General features: G+C 54.0%; 1 protein-coding gene and 1 pseudogene across 1 annotated transcript; both read left to right on the forward strand.

Moving 5' to 3' along the window:
• The first annotated feature begins 181 nt into the window (after positions 1 to 181).
• Dohh (deoxyhypusine hydroxylase) lies at positions 182 to 10,790 on the forward strand. The gene is made up of 5 exons (XM_004654715.2): positions 182 to 197; positions 8,376 to 8,691; positions 9,089 to 9,165; positions 10,137 to 10,377; positions 10,471 to 10,790. Exons 2-5 carry the CDS (start codon positions 8,418 to 8,420, stop codon positions 10,788 to 10,790), a joined length of 912 nt encoding a protein of 303 aa, XP_004654772.2. The 5' UTR covers positions 182 to 197; positions 8,376 to 8,417.
• Positions 1,200 to 1,289, forward strand: LOC123455156 (annotated as a pseudogene).
• Positions 10,791 to 12,091: the final 1,301 nt, after the last annotated feature.

Raw genomic sequence — 12,091 nt, forward strand, 5'->3', positions numbered from 1 at the left:
TCTCGGGAGGATGTGACGTAGGCTCCGATTCGAATCAATACAGGAAGTGCCCTGGTACGCGTTGCCTAGGGCAACTGAGGCCGGAAATGGGCCTGGGGAAGGCTGAGACTCCACGGATGTTGGGGACCGAACCTGCTCAGCTGAGGGCGTGCCTTCTGCTTGGGCGCTGTCGCAGAATTGGGGACTCAGCAGCGTAGGTCAGTCACGCGCCCACTGTGAGTCAGTGACAGCGCGCGAAGGAGGCAGGTAGCACCCAATGCACCCAAAAGGGCTTTGATTCATCCATTCAACAAATGATTTTTGAAAAATTTTTATTTATTTATTTATTTATTTATTTTTGAGACACAGGGAGAGAGAGAGGAAAAAAAAAAGAGGCGCACCAGGGTCTCCAGCCACTGCAAACGAACTCCGGACAGATGCATGCGCCCCACCTTGTGCATCGGGCTTATGTGGGACCTGGAGACTCGAACCTGGGTCCTTAGGCTTTGCAGGCAAGCGCTTTAACCGCTAAGCCATCTCTCCAGCCCCCAACAAATATGTTTTGTGGTTTTTGTTTTGTTTTGTTTTCTCAAGGTAAGTTCTCACTCTATATCCCAGGCTGACCTGGAATTCACTATGCAGTCTCAGGGTGGCCTTGAATTCATGCCATCCTTCTACCTCTGCCCCCTGAGTGCTGGGATTAAAAGCGTGCCCCACCCTGTCCAGATGTATATGCCTCTTTCTTTCTTTCCTTTTTTCCTTCCTTCTTTCCTTCCTCCCTCCCTCCCTCCCTCCCTCCTTCCCTTCCTTCCTTTTGTTTTTGGTTTTTCCAGGTAGGGTGTCACTCTGGCCCAGGTTGACCTGGAATTCACTATGTAGTCTCAGGATAGCCTGAAACTCATGGCGATCCTCCTACCTCTGCCTCCCGAGTACTGGGATTAAAAAGGCATGTGCACCACGCCCAGCATATCTGCCTCTTTGTATCTCAAATAAATAAATAAAAATAAAATGTATTTTTTCAGTTCAGCATGTAACGGGGCATGGTGGCACACTCCTTTAATTCCAGCACTTGGGAGACAGAGGTAAGTGGATCGCCGTGAGTTCGAGGTCACCCTGAGAGTATATAGTGAGTTTCAGGTCATGGTACAAGCTACGGTGGGATCCTACCTCAAGTAGAAGAAAGAAAGAAGAGAGAGAGAAAGAAAGAAAAGAAAAGAGAAGCACATACTGAAATTGGAACAATACAGAGAAGATTAGCATGGCCCCTATGCAAGGATGACATGTAAATTCATGAAGCATTCCATATTTTTGAGATACTGGAGAGATGGGTCCAAAGAAAAAAGAAAGAGGGAGAGGGAGAGAGAAAGAGAATATGAGTATGCCAGGGCCTTCAGCCACTACACATGCATCACCTTATGCATCTGGCTTATGTGGATCCTGGGGAATTGATCTGTGGTCCTTTGGCTTTGTAATCAAGCACCTTAACTGCTAAGCCATCCCTCCAGCCCATAGTGAATATTTCTTTTTCTAGAGAGAGCAAGCAAGAGAGAGAGAATTGGTGCGCCAGGGCCTCAGCCACTGCAATCAAACTCCAGACACTTGCACCATCTAGTGGGCATGTGCAACCTTGTGCTTGCTTCACCTTTGTGTGTCTGGTTTATGTGGGATTTGGAGAGTTGAACATGGGCCCTTAGGCTTTGTGGGCAAGTACTTTCACCTCTAAGCCATCTCTCCAGCCCTCATACTGAATTTTATTTTAGTTTATTTTATTCTGTTTTTTCAAGGTAGAGTCTTGCTGTAGCTCAGGCTGACCTGAAATTCACTATGTAATCTCATGGTGACCTCGAACTCACAGCGATCCTCCTACCTCTGCCTCCTAAGTGCTGTGATTAAAGGCGTGCACCACCACACCCGGCTTTACTTTTTATTTTTTTTTAAGATTTATTTTTTTTTATTTTTTAGAGACAGAGAGAGATAAGCGAGAATGGGTGTGTCTGGGCTTCCAGCCACTGCAAACAAACTCCAGATGCAGGCGCCACCATATGCATCTGGCTAACGTGGGTCCTGGGATTAAAGGCGTGCGCCACCATGCCCAGCCATACTGATTTTGTTTTTTAATACTTTAAAGCCAGATGTGGTGGTGTGCACCTTTAATCCCAGCATACAGGAGGCAGAGGTAGGAGGGTAGCTGTGAGTTTGAGGCCAGCCTGAGACTACATAGTGAATTCCAGGTCAGCCTGGACTAGAGTGAGACCCTACCTCAAAAAATTTTTTTGTTTATTTTTATTTATTTATTTGAGAGTGACACACAGAGAGAGACAGAGGCAGAGAAAGAGAGAGAATGGATGTGCCAGGGCCTCCAGCCACTGCAAATGAACTCCAGATGCTTGTGCCCCCTTATGCATCTGGCTAATGTGGGTCCTGGGGAGTCGAGCCTTGAACCAGCATCCTTAGGCTTCACAAGCAAGAGCTTAACTGCTAAGCCATCTGTCCAGCCTCCCCCACCACAAATATTTATTTATTTGTAAGGGGGAGAGAGAGAGAATGGGTGGGTCAGGACCTCTTCCACAAATGAACTCCAGAGGCACATGCCTCTCTTCGAATCTGTCCCTATATGGGCACTGGGGAATCAAACCTGAGATATCAGGTTTTGTTTTATTTTTGCAGTAGGGTCTTGCTCTAACCCAGGCTGACCTGGAATTCACAATGTCGTTTCAGGCTGTCCTTGAACTCACAGTGATACTCCTATCTCTGCACTGCCCCTCCTTGCTGAAATTAAAGGTGTGTGCCACCATGCCTAGCTGCATACTGAATTTTTATTTATTAAAATTTATTCATTTTTACTAAGTAGAAACTTTGTCTGGTTATATCATATGTTGGTACCATCATTTCCCTCTTCCCTGCCCCCATTTACGTGGGTCGTGGGGAATTGAACTCTCTGGTCCTTTAGCTGTGCCATTTTTCCAGACCAACGTATCTCTCTCCCTCCCTCCCTCCCTCCCCCCTCCCCCCTCCTTCCCTCCCTCCCTCCCTCCCTCCCCCCTGCCCCCTCTCTTTGCCATCATTGTTCCCTCTGTCATTGTTTCTGAGACCATCACACCATGTAGCCCAGGGCTGCCTCAGTCCTCTGAAGGAACATGGTACAAGACAGGTGTGACCACACCACATTCTTGAGGTCTTTGAAAGTTGGCTGCAAATAACCACCTTTCCCCTGGCCTGCCAGGACACCCTCTTAAGTCATGGGGTACAGCTCCAGTTCCTGTTTACAGAGGCTTCTGGAAGACCATGGGCTGTGCTATCTGGAGGCTGCAGGGACCTGTTTTTATCAGCTCCAAGGACGGCCTGGGGTTCAGATGGGACCAGGGTGCAGGAAACAGATATGGCAAGCTACACCCCAAACCAATGCTGGTTCTAAACAGAGACCTCAGCAAACAGCCCCGCAGACCTGGGAGAAACTGATAGCAGGTGAGGTGTTATGCAGAGATGCCAGGGTCTTCCTCCACATCTCCTCCACTCTGAAGTAAGTTCTAGGAGACCAGAAGTCTAGAATTCATGCAGCCCAGGTCCACATTTCTTGCTAGTTTCCTGTTTCTGCTGGTGCCTGGCAGAGATGGCCTCAGCACCCAGATTAATGTCTCTGACATCACACACCCTGTAGTGTTTGTTGTTTTATGACACAGAATCTCCCGAGGAAGCCCAGGCCAGCTTGGAACTCACTATCCTCCTGCTTGAGCTTCCCAAGGACTGGGATGACAGCTGTGGGTCACAGCATTGGTTTGTTTGTTTTGTGTTTTGTTTCTGGGGAGGAACACAGAGACTTGCTCTGATCAGCCTGTGCTCTATGGTGAAGCCTTTCAGTTTTGACAGTCTCATGAAGTTCAGGCTAGCCTCAACCTATGTAGCTAAGGATGACCTTGAGCCTGATGCACCTGCCTCTGCTTTCTTTGTCCTAGCTTGACAGGTGTGTGACATCATACTGGTCTTTCCTGTGTGGTCCCATTTAAAAATTTTACTTGTATATGTATGTGTGGGAGGCATGTGCTGGAATCACAGATGCAGGTTCACTTTTCTTACAGCTATATGTGGGTGCTGAGGAATTGAACCCAGACCAGCAGGCCTCACAAGCAATTGCCTTTAGCCACTAAGCCATCTCCCCAGCACCGTTATTCACATTCGTTTCACATTTTTTTTTCAAGGTAGGGTCTTAACTCGAACCCAGGCTGACTTGGAACTCTGTTGTCCAGGCTGGCCTTGAACTCACATCCATCCTCCTACCTCTGCCTTGCAAGTTCTGGGATTAAAGGCATGCACCACCATGCCTGACCCTGCTCATACCTTTAACAGGAGAGGTTACATGTAAAGTTTTCAGTGTCTTACTCCCTATCATGGGGCTGGCTGGCAAGGAGGAACAGTGTGTCTTGGACCCATCTTGTGTTGCAGGTAACATGGTGCCATCGTGACTTCATCCTCTGTGCTGTGCCTATGCCTTGGAGCAGGTCCATGTGCTTACATCACTGTTTAAAGTTCACGTTTGTGTTTCTGTGGGCAGGTGGCTTGGGTCCTCACAGGGTTAATAAAATTGAGGGAGAGGGGGCTGGAGACATGGCTTAGCAGTTAAGCGCTGGCCTATGAAGCCTAAGGACCCCGGTTTGAGGCTCGATTCCCCAGGATCCATGTAAGCCAGATGCACAAGGTGGCACATGCATCTGAAGTTCGTTTGCAGTGGCTGGAGGCCCTGGTGCGCCCATTCTCTCTACCTCTTTCTCTGTCTGTTGCTCTCAAATAAATAAATAAATAAATAAATAAATAAATAAATAAAAGCTTAAAAAATGAGGGAGAAGGACTGGAGCCAGGCTCAGTTGTTAGAGTGACGACAAAGTTGCAGGACGTCCTGGGCTTCATCCCCAACATAACAAATCTGGTGTGGTGGTGCAAGCCCATGAGATCACCTACTCAGGAGGTAGAGGCAGGATTACAGCCAGTTGCAGGGCAAACTGAGCTATATGGTGAAATCCTATCTCAATAAGGAGACGAGTGGGTGTTGGGACTGTAGCTTGATAAGTCAAGTGCTTGCCCAGCATGTGCAAAGACCTGGGTTCCATCTCCGGCACTGCATAAACCAGGCTTGGTGGCACATGCTTGTTATCCAGTCATCCCAGCATTTGGGTGGTGGAGGCAGGAGGATCAGGAGTTCAAGGTCAGCCTCGGCTATAGAAGAAGTTCAAGAGCAGCCCAACTTAATGAGGTTGTATTTGGAAAACAGAATCTCTGAGGTATTAATTTTTTTCCCCCAAAAACTGTGGTTTCGGTTGAACGAGGTGACGCAAGCCTTTAATCCCAGCATTTAGGAGGCAGAGGCAGGAGGATAGCTGTGCGTTCAAGGCCAGCCTGAGACTACATAGTGAATTCCAGGTCAGCCTGGGCTAGAGTGAGACCCTACCTCGAAAAAAAAAAAAAAAAAGTGACGCGTGCGTCAGGCGCTCCTCTGCAGAGGCAAGAAGCTCCGGAGCGCCCACACATACACACAGATCCAAATATGGTAGTAAAACAAAGTTCCCGTGCGTTTTAAAATCCCTCCACCCGAAGGTCCAGGACTGTGGCCCCGCCCACGGCGTGTGCGCATGCTCCGTCGTTCGCAGCCGCCGCTCGGCTGCGGAGAGGAGGAAACCATTTCCACCTATGGCGACGGGGGAGCTGGGGCGCCTGTCCTCCCCGCAGGAACGTGGAAGTGCCTGCTCCACTTTTCGGAGAAGGCCGCTGTGTTGCGTCGCTGCAGCTGTGCGGTCCCACTCGCTCGCGGTGCCGACTGCGGCGTCGCCGTCTCGGTCCGCGGCGCGCGTGCGCCCGGGTCTCCCCTCCTCCGTCCGGAGCGTGGGTCCCGCCGCCCTGGTCACGTGCGTGGCAAGATGGCGGCCCCCGGGAGCGCCGCCCGCGTCTCAGGCAGTGACGACACGCCGCCGGCGACGACGGTTGTGCGGGCCGCCGCGTCCTGCGTGTGGAGACTCGGCGGGGTGTCCCCGCGGCGGGGAGCACGGTGCGTGTCGCGGGGGTGTCGGGCGGGTCCCGCGGGGGACGTCCGGCCTCGAGGTGGCCCGGACTGGCCGGGAGCTCGCGGTGTGTCCGGGGAGGCTCGTGGACGGCCTGACATCTCTGCCTCTGGAGTACTGGGCCGGGGATGAACCTCTACCCACCCGCCCCGGCCCCATCACTTAAATTTTCTTTTCTAGTTTTTTTCTTGTTTTTATTATTTACTTGAGGAAGAGGCAGAGAGGATGGGCGCGCCAGGTGCCTCCAACCGCCGCAAACGAACCCAGATGCATGCGTCACCTTGTCCAGCTGGCTTACGTGGGTCCTGGGGAATCGGACCTGGGTTCTTTGGCTTTGCTGGCAAGCGCCCTAATCGCTAAATCATCTCTCCAGCCCCCCATCACCTCTTTTAAACATTTGAGGCAGGATAGCACAAGATAGCCCAGTCTAGCCCACAAGCCCACAACGGGCTGCGATCCTTCTGCCCCAGCCTACATCCTTGCCCACCAATCGGTGTCAGCTGAGGTGGCAGATCAAAAGGCCTGGAGGCGGCGTGGGGGAGGGGGCAGTGCTGAGCTAAGTGTCACTTTGTGGCGTCCCAGATTTGCAGTAATGAGGGATGGGTGAAGAGGCTCCAGGGAGAAGGATCCCTAAGCAGACATTCAGAGCCCTTGTTTCCAGGTAGGGGGTCTCTGTAGCCCAGGCTGACCTGGAACTCACTTTGAAGTCTCAGGCTGACCCCAAACTCACAGCGATCTTCCTACCTCTGCCTCCCCTGTGCTGGGATTAAAGACATGCACCCACCATACTTGGCAACTCTTAGTTTGTTGAGACAAGGTCTCATGTAGTCCAGGCTAGCTTCGAATTTATTATGTACCCTAAGTTAGCCTTAAGCTCCTGACCTGCTTCTACTTCCTGAGAGCTGGTATCACCACGTGTGCCCTTATGGAGCCATTCTGAGCTGTGCAGAGGGGGCCCCCACACGGCCTGGATCCAGAAGCCCTCTGTCCTGTCTGCTGCTGGACTCACTCATGCCTGAGCTCACCAGCTCCTGCCTTAAAGTGTGACAGTGCCTTCATGGCCTTCTGTGCTGAGGCCACATTGCTCTCTGGTTACTTCCAGGCACTCTTTTTAAAAAAAAAAAAATATTTGTTTATTTTTATTTATTTATGAGTGACAGACGGAGAGAGAAAGGGGGGGAGGAGGGACAGAATGGGCGCGCCAGGGCCTCCAGCCACTGCAAACGAACTCCAGATGCATGCGCCCCCTTGTACATCTGGCTAATGTGGGTCCTGGGGAATGGAGCCTCGAACTGGGGTCCTTAGGCTTCACAGGCAAGCGCTTAACCGCTAAGCCATCTCTCCAGCCCCAGGTAGTCTTGCTGACACCAGTGAGACCAGACAGGGCTTGCCTGTTGTATGCATGTTTGTGATGCATCCACTAGGCTCGTCCTGGTGTCTCCAAGGCTTTGCTTTGCTGTGCATTTCTATTCATCCACACAAGAAAGCGTTTGTAGCTGGGCGTGGTCTTGTACGCCTGTCATTCCTGCTTGCCTGGCAGAGGCAAAGGCCCTGGGGCAGTTCAGAGCCCAGTGTGATCGAGGTGGTGTGGCTGGAGCCTAGGGATTGAGGAGTTAGCCTAGAGGAAGGCAGGCAGGGACAGCTACTTCGGTCATTTGTAATAAAGACCGGAAAGACTTGAGCTTGCAATCATACGGGCTATGTTCCCTGCTCAGCCATTGCTGAGGGCTTGGGTCTTATCCGGTCTCTGCCCCCTGGGGCTGCTGTGGATCTTAGTCCAGAAGAGGCTGTGGCCAGTGCACCTAGGAGACAAGCCCAGATGGAAAGGAGCTTGTGGCTGGTGTTGCAGTTAGTACCTCCTTGCTGGGACCAAGCACCCGACCAAAAGCAACTGATGAGAGGAATGATTTTATTTTGGCTTATAGTCTCCAGGGGAAGCAGCGGCAGCAGATCGAGCTGCGTTCTGGCAAGGGTAAGCTGGGCTATGGCACCCCTGAGCCTGCTCCCAACAACACACCAGCCTCCAGCAAGGCTCCACTTCTCTGCCACCAGTTGGGGACCAAATCTCAGCACACAGGAGTGTGGGGACATCTGATTCCACCACCACATGTTTTCAGAGCAGATAGAATGGACCTGGAGACCCGCTGCAAGCCAAGAGAAGTTGCTTTTAAACTCCCCCCCCCTTTTTTTTGTAAGCGTCGAGTTATCTCTCCAGCCTCTCATTTTGTTTTTGTGGGGAAGAGATGCTTGATACAGGCTCTAAGGGAAGGGAAAGGCTGGCCTGGAACTCATGGACAGGTGGTCATGCACCTCCACCCCTGGCTTCAATGTCTTCTTTTTCTGTCCCAGTGCAGGCTCTGACCGCAGGGTCAGCTGGAAGCAGTGGTCGCCATGGTAACACAGCAGGAGGTGGAGGCCATTGGCCAGACTTTGGTGGACCCCCAGCAGCCCCTGCAAGCCCGCTTTCGGGCACTGTTCACACTGCGTGGGCTTGGGGGCCCTGACGCCATCGACTGGATCAGCCGAGCCTTTGAGGACAGCTCTGCCCTGCTCAAGCATGAGCTGGCTTACTGCCTTGGCCAGATGCAGGACTCCCGCGCCATCCCCGTGCTGGTGAACATCCTGCGGGACACCCACCAGGATCCCATGGTGCGCCATGAGGCAGGTGAGTGAGGCGGCAGGAGAGCTTGTGTAGACAGCTGTGACAGGGAGGACTTGCGTTAGGAAGTCGGGAGCCATAGAGGATTGTAGACAGAGGAGGGAGCTCTAAACTTGCTGTACTTCCATGGGAAGTTGGCCAGACCCATCCCACTGGCGTCCATTAATGTGTGGCCTCCTGCCTTGGGTTCCCATTCTACCACACTGCTGCCTTCTCCTTTCCCAAAGGTATCTGGGTCAGTTTCGCTCAGGGCCAGGCAAATTCTGGGGAGGGGAACCTGACTGGGCCAGCCGAGAGTCTGTCTGCATGGCTGCAATCAGTTGTGGTCAAGGGTGGGATGAGATCTTGAGTAGTAGCCTAGCAACACTCTGACCAATCTTGGGTCTCTGGCTTGTCCTCTCAGGGGAGGCCCTGGGGGCCATTGGGAATCCCGAAGTTCTGGAACTCTTAAAGCAATATGCCAGCGACCCTGTGGTAGAGGTGAGTAGGTGCTCAAGTGTCCTGCTGTGGTCTGGGCAAGCTGCACCCGGCCTCACTGGTACCAGCTTTGGAGCCCATCTCTAGTTGTCATGACAACCAAGGGCCAAGGATGGTCCAGGGAGGAGAAAGCTACAGCAGAAAATCATCCCCAGCTGTCCATGTCTGCTGCTATTCTCCATTTTGACCCAAACTTCTTCAAGGTTTACCTTCTACAGTAGTGAGATTGTTCACGAACACCCACCCTTTAAAAGTTCTCAGTGTGAATGTCGGGCGTGGTGGCGCATGCCTTTAATCACAGCACTTGGGAGGCAGAGGTAGGATGATTGCCGTGAGTTCCAGGCCACCCTGAGACTCCATAGTGAATTCCAGCTCAGTCTGGGCTACAGCCAGACTCTACCTCGAAAATAAAAAAGTTCTCCCTCTCTCTCTCTCTCTCTCTCTCTCTCTGTGTGTGTGTGTGTGGGTGTGTGTGTGTGTGGATTTTTGAGGTATGGTGTCACTCTAGCCCAGGCTGAGCTGCAATTCACTCTGTTCTCGAATTCACGATGATCCTCCTACCTCTGCCTCCCAAGTGCTGGAATTAAAGGCATGTGCCACCATGCCTGGCCTATTTTTTTAAATTTAATATTTTTATTTATTTATTTACAAGCACAGAGCAGTAGAAGGCAGAGGGAATGGCAGTACCAGGGCCTTCAGTCACTGCAAACGAACTCCAGGTGCATGTACCACTTTGTGCATCTGGCTTTCCTGTAGGTGGTGGGGAATCAAACCTGAGTCCTTAGGCTTTGCAGGCAAGTTCCCTAACCATTGAACCATCTCTCCACTTGTTTGGCTCTCACTGAGCACGATGTCCTTGAGGTCCCTCCACACCGCTGCTGTTATGCTTGAGTGTGACCATTCTTCACACCCGTGGACACCAGAGTTGTGTCAGCCTTCTGCCCATGGGCCTCAGCGGGGTCCTCTTCCCTCAGGTGGCCGAGACGTGCCAGCTGGCCGTGGGGCGGCTGGAGTGGCTAAAGCAGCACCCTGGAGCGGCGGCGGCGGCTGGGCCGTACCTGTCGGTGGACCCTGCGCCGCCTGCCGAGGAGCGTGACGTGGGCCGCCTGCGGGAGCTGCTGCTGGACGAGGCGCAGCCGCTGTTCGAGCGCTACCGGGCCATGTTCGCCCTGCGCAACGCGGGCGGCGAGGAGGCAGCGCTGGCGCTGGCCGCAGGTGAGGCTGCCCGGGGCGGGCTCCCTCCCTCCATCCTTCCTTCCGTGCGTGTGCGTGTGCGCGTGCGTCAGTCACTGTTCTGTCCGCCCGCAGGCCTGCGCTGCGGGAGCGCGCTGCTGCGCCACGAGGTGGGCTACGTGCTGGGCCAGCTGCAGCACGAGGCGGCGGTGCCCGCCTTGGCGGCCGCGCTGGCCCTGCGCTCGGAAAACCCCATGGTGCGACACGAGTGTGCAGAGGCCCTGGGCGCCATCGCCCGGCCCGCCTGCCTGGCCGCGCTGCGCGCGCACGCCGACGACCCCGAGCGCGTGGTGCGCGAGAGCTGCGAGGTGGCGCTCGACGTGCACGCGCACCTCAGCGGGCCCGCCTTCCAGTACGCCGACGCGCTGCTGCGCCTGCGCGGGGAGGGGCCGTGAGCGACGGCCGCGGGCCGGACACGCCCCTCCCGCGCCACCTGGGTCCGGGCGGCCCGGGCTCCCCTCCCTTCGGACCCCTCCCTCAAACCGACTCCAGAGTGGGTTGGAGGTGCCCCAGCCCGCCGGAGGAACGGTGGGGGAGGCGCGGGCAACACGACTTTGGGTGTCGGGCTTGGGACGTCCCCCTGGGACAGCACCTGCGCTCCGGCGCGGGGCTCTGGCTTCACTAGGAGCAGGGACCTGCAGCTGGACTCTGGGTGGCGAGGTGAGGGTCACAAGCAGAACGCCCTGGGCCGCTGGAATAAATTATTAATATTTGCTTTTTTGAAGTAGGGTCTATTCCAGACTGTCCTGGAATTCACTCTAGTCTCAGGGTGGCTTTGAGCTCATAGCGGTCCTCCTACCTCTGCCTCCCGAGTGATGGGATCAAAGGCGTGCGCCGCCACGCCCAGCTCTGAATAAATTATGTTTGACAAGCGCAGACTCCTTGCTGTGCGTGGGGTGTGGTCACAATTCTCGATCCTTGAGCTTGGCCGTGTTTGCGTGGCCCGCCTGTGAGCAGTGCCCCTGAGCTCCCTGACCTGACTCAGGCTGAGGCGGACGATCGGTCTGCCCAGCCCGGCTTGCGCAGCTCCCACGGGGGCAGAGAGGAAAGGGTTCAGTTGTATAGCCAAGAGCTTGTCCTGGGGGTCCCCAACTTGATTCGCTTAACTCCACAGCCCAGTGTGAAGTGGGTGTCCACAACTACACTACAGCTGCTCTGTTCAGCCCCCAACTGCACAAACCCAGAGATGGGCAGTAAACGACCTCACATATCACAAGGCAAGGGATGTTCTCTGCCTGGGTCAGAGTTGTGGGCAGGGGAGGAGAAACTTGGACGGCAGCTGGCTGTCCCCTTGCCTGCAGACTGGAACTAGAGAGAGACAGGGAGGGGCCTTGGGATCTGGGCACCGGGTATCACGCTGGGCACTGGCCCTCGCTCCGGGGTGCAGGCTGCACCCCCTACTACCAGCCAGTATTTAAACTGGGCGTGGTGGCTGAGGTAGAATTGTTGTGAATTTGAGGTCAGCCTGGGCTAGAGCAAGACTGCCTTGAAAAAATAAAAAAAACGGCCTAATGTGACACCACCAGGCTGGAACGGGAGAGGCCCAAAGGGGTGCGTTCAGGTCTACCTGAAAATAGAGAGGCCTGTTTGCAGTGTGAGTGAGAGAGCCTGAGGTGTCATGTAGCCCAGGCTGGCCTCAGTCTTGTGGCAGTTGCCCTGCCTCAGACTCCAATGCTGGCATCACAGGGTAAGGGGC

The sequence above is a fragment of the Jaculus jaculus genome, chromosome 15 (assembly GCF_020740685.1).
Source record: "Jaculus jaculus isolate mJacJac1 chromosome 15, mJacJac1.mat.Y.cur, whole genome shotgun sequence".
In the NCBI taxonomy this organism is placed as follows: domain Eukaryota; kingdom Metazoa; phylum Chordata; class Mammalia; order Rodentia; family Dipodidae; genus Jaculus; species Jaculus jaculus.